The sequence below is a fragment of the Podarcis tiliguerta genome, assembly GCF_965153285.1.
Source record: "Podarcis tiliguerta genome assembly, chromosome: 7".
Classification (NCBI taxonomy): Eukaryota; Metazoa; Chordata; class Lepidosauria; order Squamata; family Lacertidae; genus Podarcis; species Podarcis tiliguerta.
In genome coordinates this window covers 77,135,499-77,154,775 of record NC_139540.1, presented here as the reverse complement: position 1 = coordinate 77,154,775, position 19,277 = coordinate 77,135,499, and the positions used below count along the sequence as shown (strand labels likewise).

At 41.1% G+C, this 19,277-nt stretch overlaps 2 protein-coding genes and 1 long non-coding RNA gene across 5 annotated transcripts in view; 2 read left to right on the top strand and 1 right to left on the bottom strand.

Moving 5' to 3' along the window:
• MARCHF6 (membrane associated ring-CH-type finger 6) overlaps positions 1-10,583 on the top strand; it is a 42,476-nt gene extending 31,893 nt beyond the window's left edge. The window contains exons 20-26 of the mRNA XM_083449346.1: positions 290-359; positions 2,193-2,374; positions 3,484-3,618; positions 4,128-4,217; positions 4,853-4,985; positions 7,544-7,679; positions 8,243-10,583. Of these exons, the coding sequence (XP_083305472.1) occupies positions 290-359; positions 2,193-2,374; positions 3,484-3,618; positions 4,128-4,217; positions 4,853-4,985; positions 7,544-7,679; positions 8,243-8,333 (837 nt within the window). The 3' untranslated portion in view covers positions 8,334-10,583. The remainder of the gene's footprint in view (positions 1-289; positions 360-2,192; positions 2,375-3,483; positions 3,619-4,127; positions 4,218-4,852; positions 4,986-7,543; positions 7,680-8,242) is intronic.
• Positions 7,560-12,271, bottom strand: LOC310681660. Of its 2 annotated transcripts, none has more exons than XR_014513460.1 (3): positions 12,119-12,271; positions 11,112-11,362; positions 7,560-7,653 (listed from the first exon to the last, which is right to left on the bottom strand). It is a non-coding gene; the product is annotated as an uncharacterized lncRNA (long non-coding RNA). The 2 variants fall into 2 exon arrangements; XR_014513461.1 differs by lacking the exon at positions 7,560-7,653 and adding an exon at positions 8,407-8,539.
• Positions 12,272-12,416: 145 nt separating this feature from the next.
• Positions 12,417-18,515, top strand: ROPN1L (rhophilin associated tail protein 1 like). Of its 2 annotated transcripts, none has more exons than XM_083449683.1 (6): positions 12,417-12,550; positions 14,218-14,384; positions 15,270-15,393; positions 15,596-15,757; positions 16,594-16,769; positions 18,390-18,515. In XM_083449683.1, exons 2-6 carry the CDS (start codon positions 14,254-14,256, stop codon positions 18,445-18,447), a joined length of 651 nt encoding a protein of 216 aa, XP_083305809.1. In that variant the 5' UTR covers positions 12,417-12,550; positions 14,218-14,253; the 3' UTR covers positions 18,448-18,515. The 2 variants fall into 2 exon arrangements, with proteins under 2 accessions (XP_083305809.1, XP_083305810.1); XM_083449684.1 differs by lacking the exon at positions 12,417-12,550 and adding an exon at positions 13,929-14,111.
• The last annotated feature ends 762 nt before the right edge of the window (positions 18,516-19,277 follow it).

Below are 19,277 nucleotides of genomic sequence, written 5' to 3'. Positions count from 1 at the left end.
AGTAGTTTTCGAGTAAAAAAATAAATGCTTAAGATCTGGGCATTAGGAGAACCAGAAATGTTAATTACTTAATTCAGTCACAGAGCCTGTTGCTTTGTCAAAATGCTTTCAGTGACTTCTAGGCACACAGGGTATTTCATGAATATATTTTCTACTTTTGACTGCAGGCTCTCATACAATTGGAATAAAATTGCTAAATTTTAAGGTGTCTTCCAAATGTCCTTTTTATTGCTTTTTTTCTTTGTAAATAGATTTTACAATTTTTCCACTTCATTTTTGTGTTTTTCAGATATTTTTGTTAATCATTTTCATGTGTATAACACTACTGATAGCAAGTCTTATCTGCCTAACGTTACCAGGTATGTATTTCACAGTAGCAAGTTGCTGCTGCTTATTAACATGTCCTTGTTTATTTAATTTTAAATTGCTTGAATGGAAAAATAAAATAGGAAAATGTAATGCAGAAAACAGTGTTGTGTGGACTTTGAATATGCTGATCTTTTTTCATAAATCAACATCTAGACCAGGGTTATTTCAGTAAAAATGAAGGTAAATGGTCATTTTGGCATCTTTCATATTTACATTTGACTGTTACGATGTGTGCTTACTAAAATACCATGTTGACGCCTTAAAGCTTTTAGAAATTGCTTCAACTTGCTGACTTCATGTAATGTGAATTTGATTTTTTATTGGGCCAGCTAGTTAATTTAAAGCTACAGTCCTAGGTATATTTACTTGGAAGTAAGTCCCATTTAACATGGGCAGATTTAAAATCCAAGTAAATATATGTAAGATTGGGCTTCCTGACCACCCAGTGCCTTAAATCTTGTAGCACAGCTGAAAAATTAAATAGAAGATAAAACTCTTTCACTTGCCATGAGCCTGTAGCCCAGGGGTGGGGAAAATTTTTGGACAACCAAGCCAAATTTTTAGCTCCCAACCCAGCACGTAGTACAACTTTGACAGTTTGCTGGACCTGCCCACCTGTCAAAGTTGACTGGTTGGCAAGAGATCTGCTTCACCAACATGCTCCCCACAGGGAATGTGGTGGTGAAGCAGCACCAAGCAGGATTGAAATGAGCAGGATTTCCCCCCTCCAAACAGCTGATGAGTAAGGGTTAAATCCTGCTGCTTTTGGCTGCATGTGACAGTTCCCCATCGGAAACTTGGGGGGGGGGCACAACCAATGCATAATGGAACTCTACCCATCTATTGACCTCACCACCCTTCAGAGTGACATTAGCTGATTGACAGGTGGGTGTAGTTTGAGTGAAATGGCCTTGTGGCCCAAGATTGGCCCCCGACCTCTGCTCTAACCATAGGTGGTTTAATCAAAATATCTGTACATGCAGATACTGGGGATAGGGCTATTCAGCATGGCCCTGCCATTTACTCCTATATACAGCTTTCACAGGGGCTAATAATACCTTAAGGGGGCTAAACTTGTGTCGCTACTTTGTCTGGAAATCTCACATTTTTATCCTGACGTTCCTATAAAGAGTTTGTAGTGGCATACATGGTACTCCTCTCTGCCCCCCCCCCCCCTTCCAACTTTTTCACAACAACTCTCTGAAAGAGGCTGTAGGCTGAGACACCGTGACTAGCCCTAGGCCACACAGTAAGCTTTGTGGCTGGTCAGGAATTTGAACCCAGATCTCCTGATGCAAGCACCAAATAACCACCGTCCACATCTCTTTTCTAAAGAAAAATGAATTCAGGCACTATTCGTTTGGTACACATCATTTTAACAGTTATCATTGTCTTTGGGTGAACTTAAAGCAGGGATTGTTTTTGACCTGACTTCTGTTAGCTCCTGAAAAGTGGGGCAAATGCTTTGCGGATTTTAGTGAACTTGGTTTTTCTTTGTGCAAGGTGGTTAATAAATTTAATACTGGGGTTAAAACAAAATTGGATCTATTCAAATTAGTGTCTGGGATGTAATCAGCTTGTGAAAACGTAATGTAACTTTTTACTTTACTTTCTTTGAACAAGTAGTTCCCATTCAATATTACGAATTGCTTTTTAAACTGTCCTCTGTTCAAAAGCGGTTGTCATCCACCACTGGGGGCTGCAATTGAGTGCGAGAAAACTCTGAAGCTACTTTGCTTATGAGTTCCCTGGGCCCATATCATTTTATGGCTGTCTGGCAGTGTGTGTTTCTTTTAAATATTCATTAATGTTTCTGGTTTTAGTATTCGCTGGCCGTTGGCTGATGTCCTTTTGGACAGGGACCGCCAAAATCCATGAACTGTACACAGCTGCTTGTGGGCTCTATGTTTGCTGGCTTACCATTCGGGCGGTGACGGTGCTTGTTGCTTGGATGCCGCAGGGCCGCCAAGTGATTTTTCAGAAAGTTAAGGAATGGTCCCTCATGGTAAGTCATCTGAAAAAATGCATTTTTTAAAAGTTTCGGGAAGCACTTAATTGAGGTGGAGGGAGTGTTTGTCTAACTATTCAAGAAGCAACGGTGACAAATATGTTTCCTCCACTATGGGCCTTCTCTAGAAAGAGGAAATCAAAGAAATAATTATTTGTAGCATTTCCCCCCCCCCCCCAAACTGCCATAGACTTCATGGCCTTCAGTTATTCACCAGATCTGGGCAACCAAGGCTGGAGGGTAATGAATGACCAGAGCCACTCTTTAATTTATCGAAGGAGAGAGCCTAGGTCTCTCAAACCTGCCTTTGAACTCTTGTCCTCTGAGCATAAGCTAGAGTGGAGAATTTGGCAAAGAGTATTAGTGCTGAACGAAGGGACGCGGATGGCGCTGTGGGTAAAAGCCTCAGCGCCTAGGACTTGCCAATCGAAAGGTTGGCGGTTCGAATCCCCGCGGCGGGGTGCGCTCCCGTTGTTCGGTCCCAGTGCCTGCCAACCTAGCAGTTTGAAAGCACTCCCGGGTGCAAGTAGATAAATAGGGACCGCTTACTAGCGGGAAGGTAAACGGTGTTTCCGTGTGTGGCTCTGGCTCGCCAGAGCAGCAATGTCACGCTGGCCACGTGACCCGGAAGTGTCTCCGGACAGCACTGGCCCCCGGCCTCTTAAGTGAGATGGGCGCACAACCCTAGAGTCTGTCAAGACTGGCCCGTACGGGCAGAGGTACTTTTACCTTTATTAGTGCTGAACCTCACTCAGCACACGGTAGCACAAACGTCCTTACTTTGCCTTCACTTTGGGGGAGAGTTGTAGCATTGACAACTGACCCCGGGTATGAACCCTAGTGAGCTCTCATTCATATGTGCCAGCTGAAGGAAAGTAGACTTCCTTAGCTTCATTACTCTCTTCGCTTTCTCTGATATATTTTGTCAGAGGCAGCTGCCTTAGAAATTACTGCTCCAGAGGGGACCCACTAAATCTTTTCTAAATCTGGTTCTGTGTATTTGTTTCTCTTTGCACACCGTTTTATAGTGATGTTGTGTAAGTACAGGCACACGGTTTTGAAGTGTCACTAAATTAAGTTTTCTCTCTCTTTTTTTTACTTTTTAGATAATGAAGACATTAATAGTTGCTATATTGCTGGCAGGTGTAGTTCCACTTTTGCTTGGACTTTTGTTTGAGCTGGTTATTGTTGCTCCTTTGAGAGTTCCCCTGGACCAGACACCGCTATTCTACCCATGGCAGGTTAGCTCTGTACTTTTTGTTTTGAGTGCTGTTGTAGAAATTAGGCTTCTCAGCTCCGCCAGGGAAAAAGGCAGGGAAATGAATGAATGAATAAAACTTCAATAGTTCCAACTGTTGTCTTTTGCAGGAAATTAAACTAATGAATGTGGCCTTAGAACTGTGAGCTTCATTGTAACTGAAAGCAAACTGAAAGCGAACATAGGGCTAATTTTATATATTCCCTGCTTTTTCGCAAAAAAAAGTATTTAAGGTGATATACATAAAATCAAGCGACATTCATATTTGTAACTTAACTCTAAATATGCGTGATGAAAATAACACACGTTCATTTCATATATGTCCCTGCATCTATTTTCCTCCCCTTCCTTTATATTAGCAAATTCCCTACATTAGCAAATTATAGGCAACAGTTTTGGGTGTGTATGTAAGAGCCTGCCCACTTTTACTCTACAATCACTGTGCATATTGACGATGGTATAGAAATAATAATCATTTTCGTTTTGACTTAGGACTGGGCTCTTGGTGTTCTGCATGCCAAAATAATTGCTGCCATAACTCTGATGGGCCCTCAGTGGTGGCTGAAAACTGTTATTGAACAGGTAAGAACTGCTTCTTTGGTGCAAGGGAGGCAAACAAAACATACAGACCATTAAATTGCCCATACTAGGGAACCTGTGGCCTTTCAGAGCTTGTTGGTCTGCAACTTGCACCGTCCCTGACATTTTGGCTATGTTGGCTGTGGCTGATGGGAATTGGAGTCTAATAACATCTGGAGGACTCTAGGTCCCTTATCCCTGGTTTATTCTGTTTACTTCTTCCTTAAATGTAAAGGTAAGGTACCCCTGCCCGTACGGGCCAGTCTTGACAGACTCTAGGGTTGTGCGCCCATCTCACTCAAGAGGCCGGGGGCCTGCGCTGTCCGGAGACACTTCCGGGTCATGTGGCAGAGGCAGCACCTAACACATACTCTGTTTCCAGGTGTCCCCACTCCCCCAATTTTGGGTTTCTATCTGTGTTGAGCTTTTCGTTTAATTACTGTATATTTTTATTTCTATATATTGGGAGAAAAAATGATCTTGATTATTAGGACATCAATAATGGGTTGTGTCCAACCAGGTTGTCCCATTTGCACAGAGGTTTCTGCCTGCGCAACAAAACCTCTCCCTCTCCTTCCCAAATCTGCTTCCCGGGCAGCCATCCTTCATGCATCTTGACTGTGGTCTTATTTTTTCAGGTTTATGCAAATGGAATAAGGAATATTGACTTACACTTTATAATACGGAAGCTTGCAGCGCCTGTTATCTCAGTTCTGTTGCTTTCTCTTTGTGTACCTTACATCATAGCTTCTGGTATTGTACCTTTACTAGGTAAGTGCAGATGGGCATACAGATTTCATTGTGTGGGTCCCAGCTTAAGATACGAATCGGGGGGAATGTTTTGTTAGAATGTCATATGAGTGTTCTGTCAAGCATGTCTATTCGGTAGCTGTACTTCATTTACCACATTCTGTATCTTGCCCAAAGGTTCAAGAAGTATTTTGTTTGCTAGCTTCAGTGAAAACATGTTACATCATTTGGAGAGTTACATAGTTTTGGCCCGCACATAGATCCTGAAGCTGTTTAGCAGCTGGTAGGCTTTAGCGGAAATTTAGAGATTCCCAGCTTTTGTTTCTAGGTCATTAAAAATGAAATAGAAGTATGTACTAAATTTGAAGGTGGTGGCTAAAATATCACCCTAAAAAGAATCATTTCAGGTAAACAAAGATAGCCTATTAAATATGTGAATATTTATACAGAAGAAATTGTACAAAATACACAAACGACAATCAGATGGGGAGTAGGGCTACTACCACGAAATAGCTAGTATTTTAGAGTTCCGTGACAATGCAATATTGGGCAGCCCTACTTAGAAGGGACGCAGGTGGCGCTGTGGGTTAAACCACAGAGCCTAGGACTTGCCGATCAGAAGGTCAACCTGCCAACCTAGCAGTTCGAAAGCACCTCAGAGTGCAAGTAGATAAATAGGTACTTCTCCGGCGGGAAGGTAAACGGCGTTTCCGTGCGCTGCTCTGGTTTGCCAGAAGCGGCTTAGTCCTGCTGGCCACATGACCTGGAAGCGGTACGCCGGCTCCCTCGGCCAATAAAGCGAGATGAGCGCCGCAACCCCAGAGTCGGTCACAACTGGACCTAATGGTCAGGGGTCCCTTTACCTTTACCTTACTTAGTAGAAAGACCTAATGAGTGGGATTCACCAAACCAGCAGCGTTGGTGGAAGCTCTGCACATGGGCTTCCGCTTGTGCAACTGGGCTCCTTTCCACCTCACCCTGTGCATTTCTGAAATTGGCTTGGGGTGGTGGTGTCAGGAGAACCCCTGAACCACACATGAGGGGAGGAGAAGGGAGATTGTTCCATCTGGCAAGCTGAAATGCTTGGGCAGATGGAAGAATTGGAAGAGTGTGATGTTGAATTCCACCCACTGTCATTTGTCACCTTGGAAGTACCATATTTTTCCATCTATAAGATGCCCCCATGTATAAGACCTCTATTTTTTGAGCCCCAAATTAAGAAAGAAATATTTTAAACATTGCATATATAAGACGACCCACAATTTTAAACTTAAAAAATTTGGTGGAAACACAGAAAAATATGGCATATCTAGGATATAATGAGCTTAAAGGTAAAGGGACCCCTGACCATTAAGTCCAGTCGTGGCCGACTCTGGGGTTGCGGTGCTCATCTCGCTTTACTGGCCGAGGGAGCCGGCATACAGCTTCCGGGTCATGTGGCCAGCACGACTAAGCCGCTTCTGGCGAACCAGAGCAGCACACAGAAACGCCATTTACCTTAATAATAATAATAATAATAATAATTTATTATTTGTACCCCGCCCATCTGGCTGGGTTTCCCCAGCCACTCTGGGCGGCTTCCATAGAAACAAAAAATACAGTAAAATATTACAGATTAAAAACTTCCCTGAACAGGGCTGCCTGAACCTTCCCGCTGGAGCAGTACCTATTTATCTACTTGCACTTTGACATGCTTTCAAACTGCTAGGTTGGCAGGAGCAGGGACCGAGCAACGGGAGCTCACCCCGTTGCGGGGATTCGAACCGCGACCTTCTGATCGGCAAATCCTAGGCTCTGTGGTTTAACACACAGCGCCACCCGCATCCCATGCATAATGAGCTTACAATCACTCAAATAAAAACATGGCTGCAGCATTCAAGATTGAATTATTGTTTCAGAATTATTTGTATTTCGAATCCTCCATTTCAGAGCTGTTCAGGTGAATCATACAACTAAATTACAAATACTAGTTGGAAGACAGCGTTTGCAGTGTGGCTGTAGTCAGTGGCTTCTCCTTGTAGATAAGCAATGTGTCCTTCCCCAGAAAACACTGCATTACATACTTGGTTCTGTATGTGGCAATAACTTTCTAGGGCGCAGTGGAGAATGACTTATTGAGCAACAACAAATGTGTTCATGTTCTGAGCTTCCATTATAAAATATGGTTGTTCCTACAGAATATGTGGGGTGTGTGACACAGTAATAAACCAAACATGAAACTGGATATTAAACAGGCCAAAATTTTATTAGCTCCAGCTTCTATGAATTCAACTTTGCAAAGACAGGAATGTTCTGATACTCTGGCAGCCTATTTGCTGACAAAAATCTGAATACCAGTAAGCAGAAGAGGTTTCAGGAAAAAATCTTCTCTGTTCACATAAACCAGCAGCCACTGAACACCCAAAGCACAGAGACATGCCTTGCAACATATGGTAGTATCTCTTTGTGGGATGAAAGGCAAGAATCAAGAGGTTGATATTAGTAGAGTTTTGCTTGTTGGTTGCTCCTGTTCCAATATTTGAAATGCAAAGCCTTTATTTTAACTTTTAGCTCATTTGCTCTTGTTAACTTTCTTGCAGGTGTCACTCCTGAAATGCAAAACCTAGTGCAACGTCGAATTTATCCTTTTCTGCTCATGGTGGTGGTTTTGATGGGGATCTTATCTTTCCAGGTCCGTCAGTTCAAGCGCCTTTATGAACACATTAAAAATGACAAGTGAGTACCTATATTAGTAAAGTTCATCAGTTTTGGGGCTGTAATACTAGTATGCTAAAGTTTTAGGAAGCTAGAAGTGATGGATAGATTTTGGAGCATTGTGAAAGTGATATTTTAAACCTTTTCTGAAGCATCTGGGATGAACAGTGAGGTGACAGATTACTGGATCAGATTTACTGTGCTTTGAGACTAAATAGAGATGATAATGTCACTGCCGCTGGAAACGCTGAAAGCTTTTCTTGAAAACCAGAAATTCTGTGAAGCGATTCGTGTTGGTATGCCGTTGCCTGCCTCCTCCCATTGCCTGGCCATTTGGAATTTGCAAAGGGGTGTTCAGAATAAAAATATTTGTAACTTTCTGTACTTTGAATGTCCATTCCTTTTATATAAGCTTTAAAAATGCATTCTATATTTTTACATACTACTATACATATCGGGATCTTAATGACTGCAAGCAAATTTTCCATCAGCGAAGTATTTTAAATAAAATACTTCCCCATTTACTCTGCCCACTATTTTTTTTTTTAACAGCATGGTGTGTTTGTTTGTTTTTTAAATCATAGGTACCTTGTTGGGCAGCGACTTGTGAATTACGAAAGGAAAACTGGAAAACAAGGGACACCAGCCCCACCCCCTCAGTCTTCACAAGAATAGAAACGCTCACATGGAATTACTTGATCTTCCCTTGCCTTTGTGTCCTTTTTCATTGACTGGTCTTCATTCTTTGGGTGTCTTTCCCAACAATCCTCTCAGCTGGGTTTTTATCTTTTAATTTTGGCTTACTTTTTTCATGGCGTTCAGAAAGCAGTCAAGGCTGTGCACCTTTTACCTGCAACTTCTGAAGTTATCAGCGCTGAGATCTGTAAATGTGTAAATAGCAATACCCTAATACCCTGAATTAAAAAATGAATGTTCATTGTACATCTTTAAAAGAATATTAATTTATTAAATCTAGTTGCCACTTTGTTTTGGACTGCTGTTCTGTTGACATATGTGCCACAAAGCAATACTGCAAGAGGCAAGACACTTTTTTAAAAAAAGAAGAAGAAAGAAAACAGTTGCATTTTTATGGCGGCTCTGGCCATTTCCCAAATGTAATTTTTGCAAAGCTGGGGGCTCATCAATATAAAAACAAAATGACCATGACAGTCAGCAGTGAAGTGGCTGTGGCAAGAACACATAAGCTTCATTTTTTTTATCATTTTATATAACATCAAAGCTGATGTAAATTTTCTATTGCCTGATTATCTTTTTCCATGTGTAAGTTTATAATATTGTACAGTAACTGGGAAATCAAGATGAATTTTTCTCCTTCAAGCAGTTTTGGCATTGCTTGTTTGGCTGGAAGGCATTAATTCCTTGGCACTGAAAGACAGAATTTTAATGAATTTCTAAGCACTTAAATCAAAGTTCATTAGAGCTAAGTGGCAGGAATACTTAAATCTGCTAATTGAGAGGTTTGTGGAAGAATGCATTTCCAATGCATAAGCCAATATTTCCTTTTTACATCTTTGAAGCTATACAGTTTAAATGCTTACAAGGATTTATTTACTCTCTAGAGAATAGTGCAGAAGGTTATCTGACAAGTTTATTCAAGAGCACAGAGAACATAAAGGCTGGAACATGCTATGAAAGACCTTCCTTTTTTCTTGAGTGGCCTGAAACCTTCTTACAACCAAAGTTGCAATTTGTACTATGGACTTTATACCATATCATATTAAAAATGAACATCTGTAATTCTAGAAATGGTTAGCATTAATTTTGCATGGCAGTAATGCTAGAGGTTTTGGGGGGAAATTATTAGATTCTATGGGAGAAAACCTTTATAGTATTAACAGCAGCAGAAAGAGAACCAAAAATAAAATAAAGAGCTGATCTTTACAGTGATAGCGCTAAGGAAGAGGCCCCCCCAATCAAGTTCACCAATTCTCATATTTTTATACGTGTACTTATTTTCTGCAGGTAGACATGCATTTTTAATGTAAATAGTTCTGAGACAGAGAAATGGAACTATGCCGAAGCTTTAAGTACAGTTCAGTTGTGTGCTTAAAACACACAACATCCTATTCAAAAACAGTGAGAAATTGATTTAGGTTTATTGTATTGAGAAACATTAATGCTATGCAGTTGTGTGGCCACTCAGGACTGTGTCCTTGAACATCATGTATATTTAATTATGTGTACTGAATAGATTACCAAGGAATTTGTCTACTGTCTTCAGGATATGTCTTTGTGCTTGAAAAAAAAAAGCAGAAATATGTCGAGAGCTGTTCTGGTTCCATGTTTGGGGGGCAGAGGTGGTGGTTGGAGTCAAGATTTCTGACAATCTACGCTCATGCCCAGTAGAATAGTAGAATTGTGTAATAGAAGTGGAACTGGACTAACCAATTGGACTATCTAACAAGAGGTCCATCTTTGGTATTTTGCAGCATTACCTCATTTTAGACATTCTGGGCTATAAAATGTGTTGATACACTTGAGGTTTATTTCTAAATAAATATTTCACAAAATTCCAAATAAAAAGAGCATAGTAATGAGAGATGGCCAAAAACACTTCTAATTCACTGTACAAAGATCTTAATTTTGAGTCTTTTGTGCCTGATCCTCTGGGACATGCAAATATTACACATTTCAATATTTATAATGGTGTACTTTTCTGTACAGAAGCATATTTTACCCCCCAATACTGCATTTTCTGGTAATACATGTGTTTGGTTGCACAATTATCTGTCATTGATGGTCTTTGTTTTTGTTTTTAATATCCAAGCAGTCTTACCACTGGGATATTGCCAGCGATGCTGTGCTTTTTCCTGTAGCATTTTGCAGAAATGCAGTATCTTGTAATTTTTGTTTTTATCCCGGACAACCTGATCTGCAAAGATTATTAAAGTTTATTAAGAAAAAGCCTTGACACTTGCTATCTTATTGCAGCACAAAGCAGAGCTGTGTGTATTCTGTTCTAAAGGGAGTGGAGCGGGTAGAACTAAAGGCTGCCAATATGAAACTGGATTCTGTTTACTTGTATCAATTACACAAATTAAGTGCCCTTACTCCAAGTTTATATATTGTGCTTCTATTAGTAATGGGAAAGGAAGTATGTGGGGTGCTTCATACTCGCGATCCATATCTCACCACCCATTTCCTATATGTTTCGCTGTTGCCTCCAAGGACTAGAAACGTACTTTAAAATGAAAAAGAAGAAAAGCCCAAGTTTGCAAGCCCAAGAATACTTGCCAAAGGAAGGTGATATTTGCAGGGGGGTTTTATATAACCATAAACAATGGCATGGGATTGACATCAGTAAATCAAAATATAAGGTAATACTGTAGGAACAAAACAGTGTTCAGATTAAGCTGTTCAGCTACATACATATATTACAAGTGCTAGTAGGATGGTAACTTTTTGTGGTGCCACGAGAACATTATTCAGTACCTGGTGCATGGAGTGTCTGAGCGAGTTCTTCCAGTCTTCAAGGCTGTAGAGATTAGTTTTGAGACACACTGCATTCTGACTGAATACAGGTCTCTTCTGTGCAAGTAGCCGTCCCCATTAGTTTCAGTGGAGACACCTGCCTATGTCTCCCTTTCTCTGCTTGGAGTTTTTCCATTCTTTGAAGCAAAGGATCCTTGTGGATGGATGAGTTTTGTGAGCACCTCAAAGAATTCCATACCTAAAAGCGACAGCTGAAAGGCAAACCAGGATTTACGAGGTGCGGAAACTTATGTGCCCTGTCATAGGCTTGCTCCAGTAATCTCTCCTTAGCCACCCAACTCTGGCACCGTTTTGGGATCCTTAAAAGTGTGAATCTCTTGTTACAAGTCACTGCTGTGGACACCATGAATGTGAAGATTACACACATCAAAGTACAATGTTCAGTTCCAATAATAATTGGAATAATGATTATTCTGCATTGCAGGAGGTTGGATTAGAATAGATGATCCTCAGGGTCCCTTCCAACTCAACAGTTCTATGATCCTATAATATGCTTTACTTTTTAAAACAAAAAGCTGGCCCTTCTTAAAGATCAAAGCAGTACTGAAAATGGGAACAATTGCTTGAATCTCTGTCTTGCTTCCAAAGAATGGGGAGAGCGCTGATTGATGCTTTTGAAATCGCCCCAATGCACCCCATTTTTTTTGAAACAAGCCATTTTCGAGAATATATAATATACTACATTATTTAATTTTATAATGAATGATTTTAGAGTGTGTGCAGTACTTTTGTACTGTTTTATTGTTGTTAGCCGCCCTGAGCCCGGCTTCGGCTGGGGAGGGCGGGATATAAATTAAAATTTTTATTATTATTATTATTATTATTATTATTATTATTATTAAAAATATGCTATATTTAATTTATTTATATTATGTATACCCCGCCTTTTTTCTCTGACAAGACTTGAGGCGTCTTCTATGCACAAAACCCCCCAAAAAAGGACCCACCTTGGTAGTTGAGCAACATAAACGCACCTTCCCTTCCCTTCCCACTGCGCCTGCGTCCCCAACGTCCCCGCCCACAGAACGTCGAATAAACAGAGACTGCAGTTCCGGCCCGAAGCTCGAAGGCTTTTTCTATCCCAGCTCCCACAGCGAAACACCTGAGGGGTTTCCACCATAGAGTTTTTCCCCCTTCTCCCCCGCCCTTTTCGCGTCCTCGCGGAACGCGTCTTTTCAAGTGTGGCTCTAGGCGTTCCGCCGAACATCCATTCCCCCACCCACCCACACGCGCTTCTCTATGGTTCTCGCGGTTGCTACGAGACGGCGAGGCGCGAGCGCGCTGCCATAGCAACTCAACGGTAGCGGCGGCGGCGGGCCGCCTCGTCCCTTTCGAGAAAGAGCGCGAGGGAGGGCGAGCGGTTTAAAAGCCCCGACGAGGTAAATGGCCTCCGCTTCTGCTGCTTCTCCTCGAGTTGCCGGGCGGCGTTTCAATCCCCACACATATATCCATTTGTGATAAGTCATTGTGGTATTAATCCTGGCGTCTCTTTTCCCAAACTCTGAGGGCACAGTTTGTTGGTGTGTGGGTATATGTGTGTGGGTGTATATATATATATATATGTGTGTGTGTGTGTGTGTGTGTGTGTATATATATGCACGGAAGTAGCCAGGGGGGCAGTGACCCTTCTCCAAATCAAATACAGTGGTACCTCAGGTTACATACGCTTCAGGTTACAGACTCCGCTAACCCAGAAATAGTGCTTCAGGTTAAGAACTTTGCTTCAGGATGAGAACAGAAATCGGGCTCCGGCGGCGCGGCAGCAGCAGGAGGCCCCATTAGCTACAGTGGTGCTTCAGGTTAAGATCAGTTTCAGGTTAAGTACGGACCTTCGGAACAAATTACGTACTTAACCTGAGGTACCACTGTAAATCAATAGAAATCCTTAACTAACTGAGGTTCTGCCCGCCCCCAACATAAATCCTGGCTACGCCCATGTGCAGAATCTCTTGCACGGCCAGGATTAATCCTGTGCGATCACAGCCCTCCCCCCCCCTCTTTGCGTACGGTGGACAGTTGCACACGGGTGAGCTCCTTTTGCCACTTTTTTGTTGTTGAAAGCAGTATATGTTAGATGCAGAGAACAGTCCTAACCTACACACATACATTCTCGTTTTTAAAAGCCTGCTGGATGTGTGAACAGATATATTTTTTTCATGTACAAGAAGGGACGTTTTCAGGATCAGCTGTCCACTTTAGGCTCCTGTAGTTGACACTCACTGTCGTGACCAACTCTGGGGTTGCGGCGCTCATCTCACTTTATTGGCCAAGGGAGCTGGCGTACAGTTTCTGGGTCATGTGGCCAGCATCACTAAGCCGCTTCTGGCAAACCAGAGCCGTTTACCTTCCCACTGGAGCGGTACCTATTTATCTACTTGCACTTTGACATGCTTTCGAACTCCTAGGTTGGCAGGAGCAGGGACTGAGCAACGGGAGCTCACCCTGTCACGGGGATTCGAACCACTGACCTTCTGATTGGCAAGTCCTAGGCTCTGTGGTTTAACCCACAGCGCCACTCGCATCCCTCCAGTATCTTTGCTTGAAAGTAATTCCCAGTGAATTCAGTACTATTTATTCCTAAGAGATGATGGCAACAAGCCTAACACCTCATTGAACTCAGTGGGATTTACTTCCAAGTAGGTAGGCACGTGATTGAGTTTTATATGTAGGATTGCAGCCCTTTAAGACAAGCATCTACTTGATTAGCTATGCTTCTTGACCTTTGGTGACTTTTGGTCCCTTTTTGTGTTAGTATTGATGCTGCAATATACAAATTTTGCGCTGAGAACAAATCTGAAGGAAATGCTCTGGAAAGGGAAATTGTTACGTATGTGTGGGGAAATTTGACCAGGGAGGGAGGATCAACAAACAGCGATGCTGCCATGTTCAAGAAGATCAGGCGGTGTGGCAAGGCCAGTACATGTCTTTTGAGTTATCCAGGTAAATCTTCATTATCCAAAGTAAGACAGCTTGAAATAGCTTCACAGAATTGTATAGTTGGAAGGGGTCCTGAGGGTCATCTGTTTAGGAATAATGTTCTTTTTAGTTCTCTTAGCTTTCTGGTTTTGGACCTAGTACAACCATGCCTGTTCCAGATGTTATGTTCTGTGCGCAGCAGATCCATGTTCCTCCTGAACTGCCAGATATTATGAAACAATTTACCAAGGCTGCTATCAGGACCCAACCGCGTGATGTACTTCAGTGGTCTTATGCGTGAGTAGAAAACTGAAACTAATGGCCCCGATCCAGAAGTCTTCACATAACAATCACTATTGGATGGCATATCTGTGGGAGTGGCCAACTGGCAGCACAGGCAAAGCCCCCTTGCACAACTTCCAAAGTGCCCAACAGCCAACTGGTTATCAGGAGCTTCTGAAGCTTTCTGCAGGATTATACTTTGTCAGTCTTGCTTGGTCCAGGTGCATAAGAACATTTCCTGCAGAGAACTCTCACTCACCTGAACCCAGTGCTAATCAGAACTGACCTCCCCATGCATTGCCCAATGCAAGGGGAGGTCAGCCCAGCTTGATGCAGGTGTGCTGGGGAACTCTTGTGTGTACAGAAACCTGCTCAGTTTAGCAGGTTATGAGCCAATTTGGCAGGTTTGGCTCATGAGTGTTACTGTCTCGCTTAGACAAAATGATAATTAAAAACAGTGAGTTGAAAAAAAAGACGGTTCCTGAGGATGGAGAAATGGCAGTCCACTCAAATCAAATTGGCATTCTTGAGCATTTTGGCCGAAACAACATTAATGCATTGGTGTGCAATGACAGCTGAACAACCTCTAAGAATGAGAAAAAAATGTTTCCCAATGGGTAGCAGAATTGTGGCAGAGAGAGATACTTACCGGTAGTTGTTTTACCATTAGTAGTTTTCCACCTGCAAGGCCTCATCCCATGTGATTTTAAATCCACATTTCCCTGCATTACGGGAGGAAAAGTCTCCCTACTCCCTTCCACCCTAACAGGAAATGGCTTTTTCTCACTGAAAGGGCCTATTGAGCCACTGTTATACCCATTTGACCTTTAAATTCATGTACTGATTTTGAATATTTATTTATTTGACCTGAACCATATTTTTGCATTTGTGCTATCATAGGTATTTCTATGCTTTGTCAAATGGAGAGCCTCTTCCTGTGAAGGACCGTCTTGAAAGGCCAGTAGCCACACAGAAAAATGACACTGGTCTGACTCCAGGACTCCTTAAAATTTTGCATAAACAGGTAAAAGTTTTTGCAAAATGTGTCCTCAGTATTCCTATGAAACATCTTTAGAATTTTTTTAAAAAACAGCTGGCAACCTAGGGAAAACACTGTATAGATTTTAAAATGATTTAAACATCTAAAATGAATGTTCTTTAGAGGTAACTTAACTTTTCATGCTGTTTTCTTATGGTTTATTTATGATGTACATGTGTTTTTAAAGCTCTCTGAAAAGGAAACTGTGGAAATATCGGACCTTCAGAGAAAGTGGAAAAACTTGTGCTTGCCAATGGAACAGCTCCGCAACCTTCTTCGACTGGACAATTTTGCAGAAGGAGTGGAATGGATGAAGTTCTTTGCCCTTGCATGTAGTGCTCTTGGTGGGGTATGTAGGCCTGTCAAACATAATGTGTACCTGTTTGCAGTGTTTAGAATTTTGAAAGATCAAGATTCCTATATTTATGTTCTCTCTCTCTCTCTCTCTCTCTCTCTCTGGATTTTGAGACATGCCTTAGCTCACAGTTTTTCAACTTTTAAATTTTGTAAATCTGCTTTTCAAAATTTGGAAACAGTTTCACATTCATCATTCATTACAGAGGTGACATGTTTCTTCCTTAACAGTATCATTTATTTGGTTCCTAATATTCACCAAGAGCAACTTATCTGAAATTTTCAGTTTAAGTAGAAGTTAAGAGAACATGTCATAGCAGAAATTAGGAGTAATATGTACCTGAATTGCAGATTCATTCCATGGTGCCATTCAATTATGCCTGTTTAGTTGTACTGGATGGCATTCTTTTTTTTTAAAATGTTATACTGAGTTTCTTTTTTGGCTTATAAACAGATTACCTATCACATTTTAGGATTACACCTTTTAGGAGTGCTTCAGATTTTATGAATGCATTAATCAGAAAACATGTAGAAAAAAGCATGTGAATCCTAGTAGATTGTTACAGCCTGGTGATGGCACATGCTTCTGTGCAGTTTCCTTCACATCTCTGTGTAATTAGCCATGACTTCCTGGCAGATGCAATAAATTAGAAACATGCAGCATCATCACACATGATAATTTCTACACAATTTCCATACTTTTTGCTAATATATCATTGGTGTTTGATGTGCCTCTTGCAGTGGCTATGCACAGATCACTCTGTACTTTCATCGCTTCACTTTATTGTAGCGCATGACTGCTAACGTAGGCTTGTCTTTTATCTTTTTCAGTCCTTACTCAGTTCTATGAAACATGCCTGTGAAATTCTTACAAATGATCCAGAAGGTGGAGCAGCCCGCATTCCATATGACACTTTTGCATTTATCTATAGCTACTTGGCTAGCTTAGATGAGGAGATAACGGAGGAATCTACTGAGAAATTCCTCAAGGCTCTTAAAGAACAAGTGTAAGTATTAATTGGATGTCTGAATGTAATACAATCCAGATTTGGCTTGGAACTTGTTTTTAGTCAAGCAGGCTCTTTTTATTTGTTCTTCTGAAGCTATGGTTTTCACGAGCAGATTAACATATTATTTTTTCACCAGTTTTGAAGGAGAATTGCTCTTTGAAGTTTCCCCTGTAGCTGCTTCTTGCAGCTTCTTACAATGTAGTTTGTACAGTTGAGTTGAGAATTTGGTTACCGAAAGAAAAATTAAAACAGCAATAAAAAGTTTTAAAAATATTAATAATATTTGCTTGTTTTAAAATGAGAATTAAATTAGAGTGGAAAATACTAATCTGCACTGAGGCTTATGCTAACCATGGTTACCTTTAATCCTAGCTTGCAAACCAGTTTCAAATTCTGTTTAAAGTCAGTTACGGTTAGGCTTGCTGCAAACGTAATTCTACTCAGTACTTTAGGCTGAAAAATGAAAGGATAAGCCGATTAATATGGCAGTCAAGAGGAGAAAACAAGCCTTCATCCTGATCTTTTAACCATGGTTAAGAGATTAGGAAACTGGCTGCAGTCAGATCTAACAGTAAGCAGTGGTTCAGTGTAATGAAAATGTGCCTAGCCTCCCCCATACTTGTGTATGTTCCCTGCACCCTATCCACTCCTTCAGCATGGCGATAATTAGGACACTGGAAGCTTAGGTTCATAGAAAGATGGGTCCTACTGGGCCATCTAGTATTGTCTATACTGATTGGCTTTGGCTCTCAAACACTTCAGGCAGGGAGTCTTTCCCTCCTTAGGTATGCCAGGAATTGAACCTGGAGCCTTCTAACACAAAGCAGAAGCTTGAGTTGCTGCCCTTCTCCAGCCCTCCTGCTTCCCTTTTAGATTAACCATAGCGTAGCACGTGGTCCAAACTCTTGTGTGGTTAATTTTAACTATGGTTAGTGAAAACAAGCCAGCTTCACAAACTATGGCTTGAAGTTGGCTCATTTCCCCTAGCTGTAGTTCAGATTAACCAGTTTGTCTGGATTTGGATGACATGGCAAGCCGCACACAGTTAATCTAAAATAGTGGAAGTTTCTAAACTCATGTCAGAGAAAATTGAGTCCATGTGTCAGCCCAGGGGCAGGCCGTTACATTTGCAATGGGTCAAGATGTTAGACTATTACATCTATGCAGTATTGTGGTATCTAGCATATAATTATGGGGATGGCCATGCTTAGAGAAATATATTCAAACTACTTTTCACCTCCAAATACACACTTTCTTTTAGTAAAGGCTGGATATGATACGACCTTAACAGTTCACTACACTATAACCCACCTTATTAATAGGGTAATATTAATATATTATTTTGGCTGTTATATTATAATGGTGGTATCCTAGCTTATGGATGATGTACACGATTTAAACAAGAAGGTACATACATATAGAGATTTGGGATCTAGCTTGTGGAATAGAAATATCCCTGAAAATATTACCGTGAGTTCCTCTTATTTTATGCAAATGTTTTCATGTTAGAATTGCATCCAAATGGGATGAGAGGCAGTACCACAGAATGAATGTAAACTGAAATTAAGTTTCTTTGGGCATTAATAATGAAAAGTAATACGTTTTCTTGTAATTTAGGTCACGCAAGGAAGATATGGTTGGAGTTGCAGATTTCCGTCCGCTAAAGAAACCTTAAATCAGGACTTAATGTGGAATAACATAACATTATCTGACATAAAGTACAGATTTTTAAAGTTAATAATATGCTACCTGTAGTAGTGTCCTTTATGTTCATGAAATTGTGAAGGAGTCTCAAAGCGGCTAACATTCTCCTTTCCCTTCCTCCCCCACAACAAACACTCTGTGAGGTGAGTGGGGCTGAGAGACTTCAGAGAAGTGTGACTAGCCCAAGGTCACCCAGCAGCTGCATGTGGAGGAGCGGGGAAGAGAACCCAGCTCACCAGTTTACGAGTCTATTGCTCTTAACCACTACACTACACTGGCTGTCTTCAGATGTCTTCTAAACGTCATGTTTATTCCTTTGACATCACCAGCTCAATATATATTCAACTTTGAACTTGCACAAGGCTGTCTTGAGTCAGCTGATTCAGACCTTCACTCTCATAAAGAAATGGATTAATTGCTTTAGAGTGCAGGTGATTTACTTTAGGGGAAATAAGATGACATGTTTCCTGTTTTTGTAGGATCAGCAAGTTAGTAATTAATAATCTTGAAAAGATGCTGACTTGGTTAATGATCACATCTGCAAGATACTTAAGCCTTGTTTACTTCCCAAGTATTTCAACATGCTAGCCCCAATCCAGCATTATTGGCATGATGCCCTTCATGTTATATTGAAGCAGGTCTAGGTGGGAAGAGGAGAGTATTTGTTTTACAAAAGAGGGACATGTTTGTGTCTCCCACTGCTTATGAAAGAGGAAACGTGTAGTAAGATTATATGTGGCACTCCTGGAAACATTAGCATCCAAAGAGACATAAAAAGACATTCATAGAATGGTGGAGCAG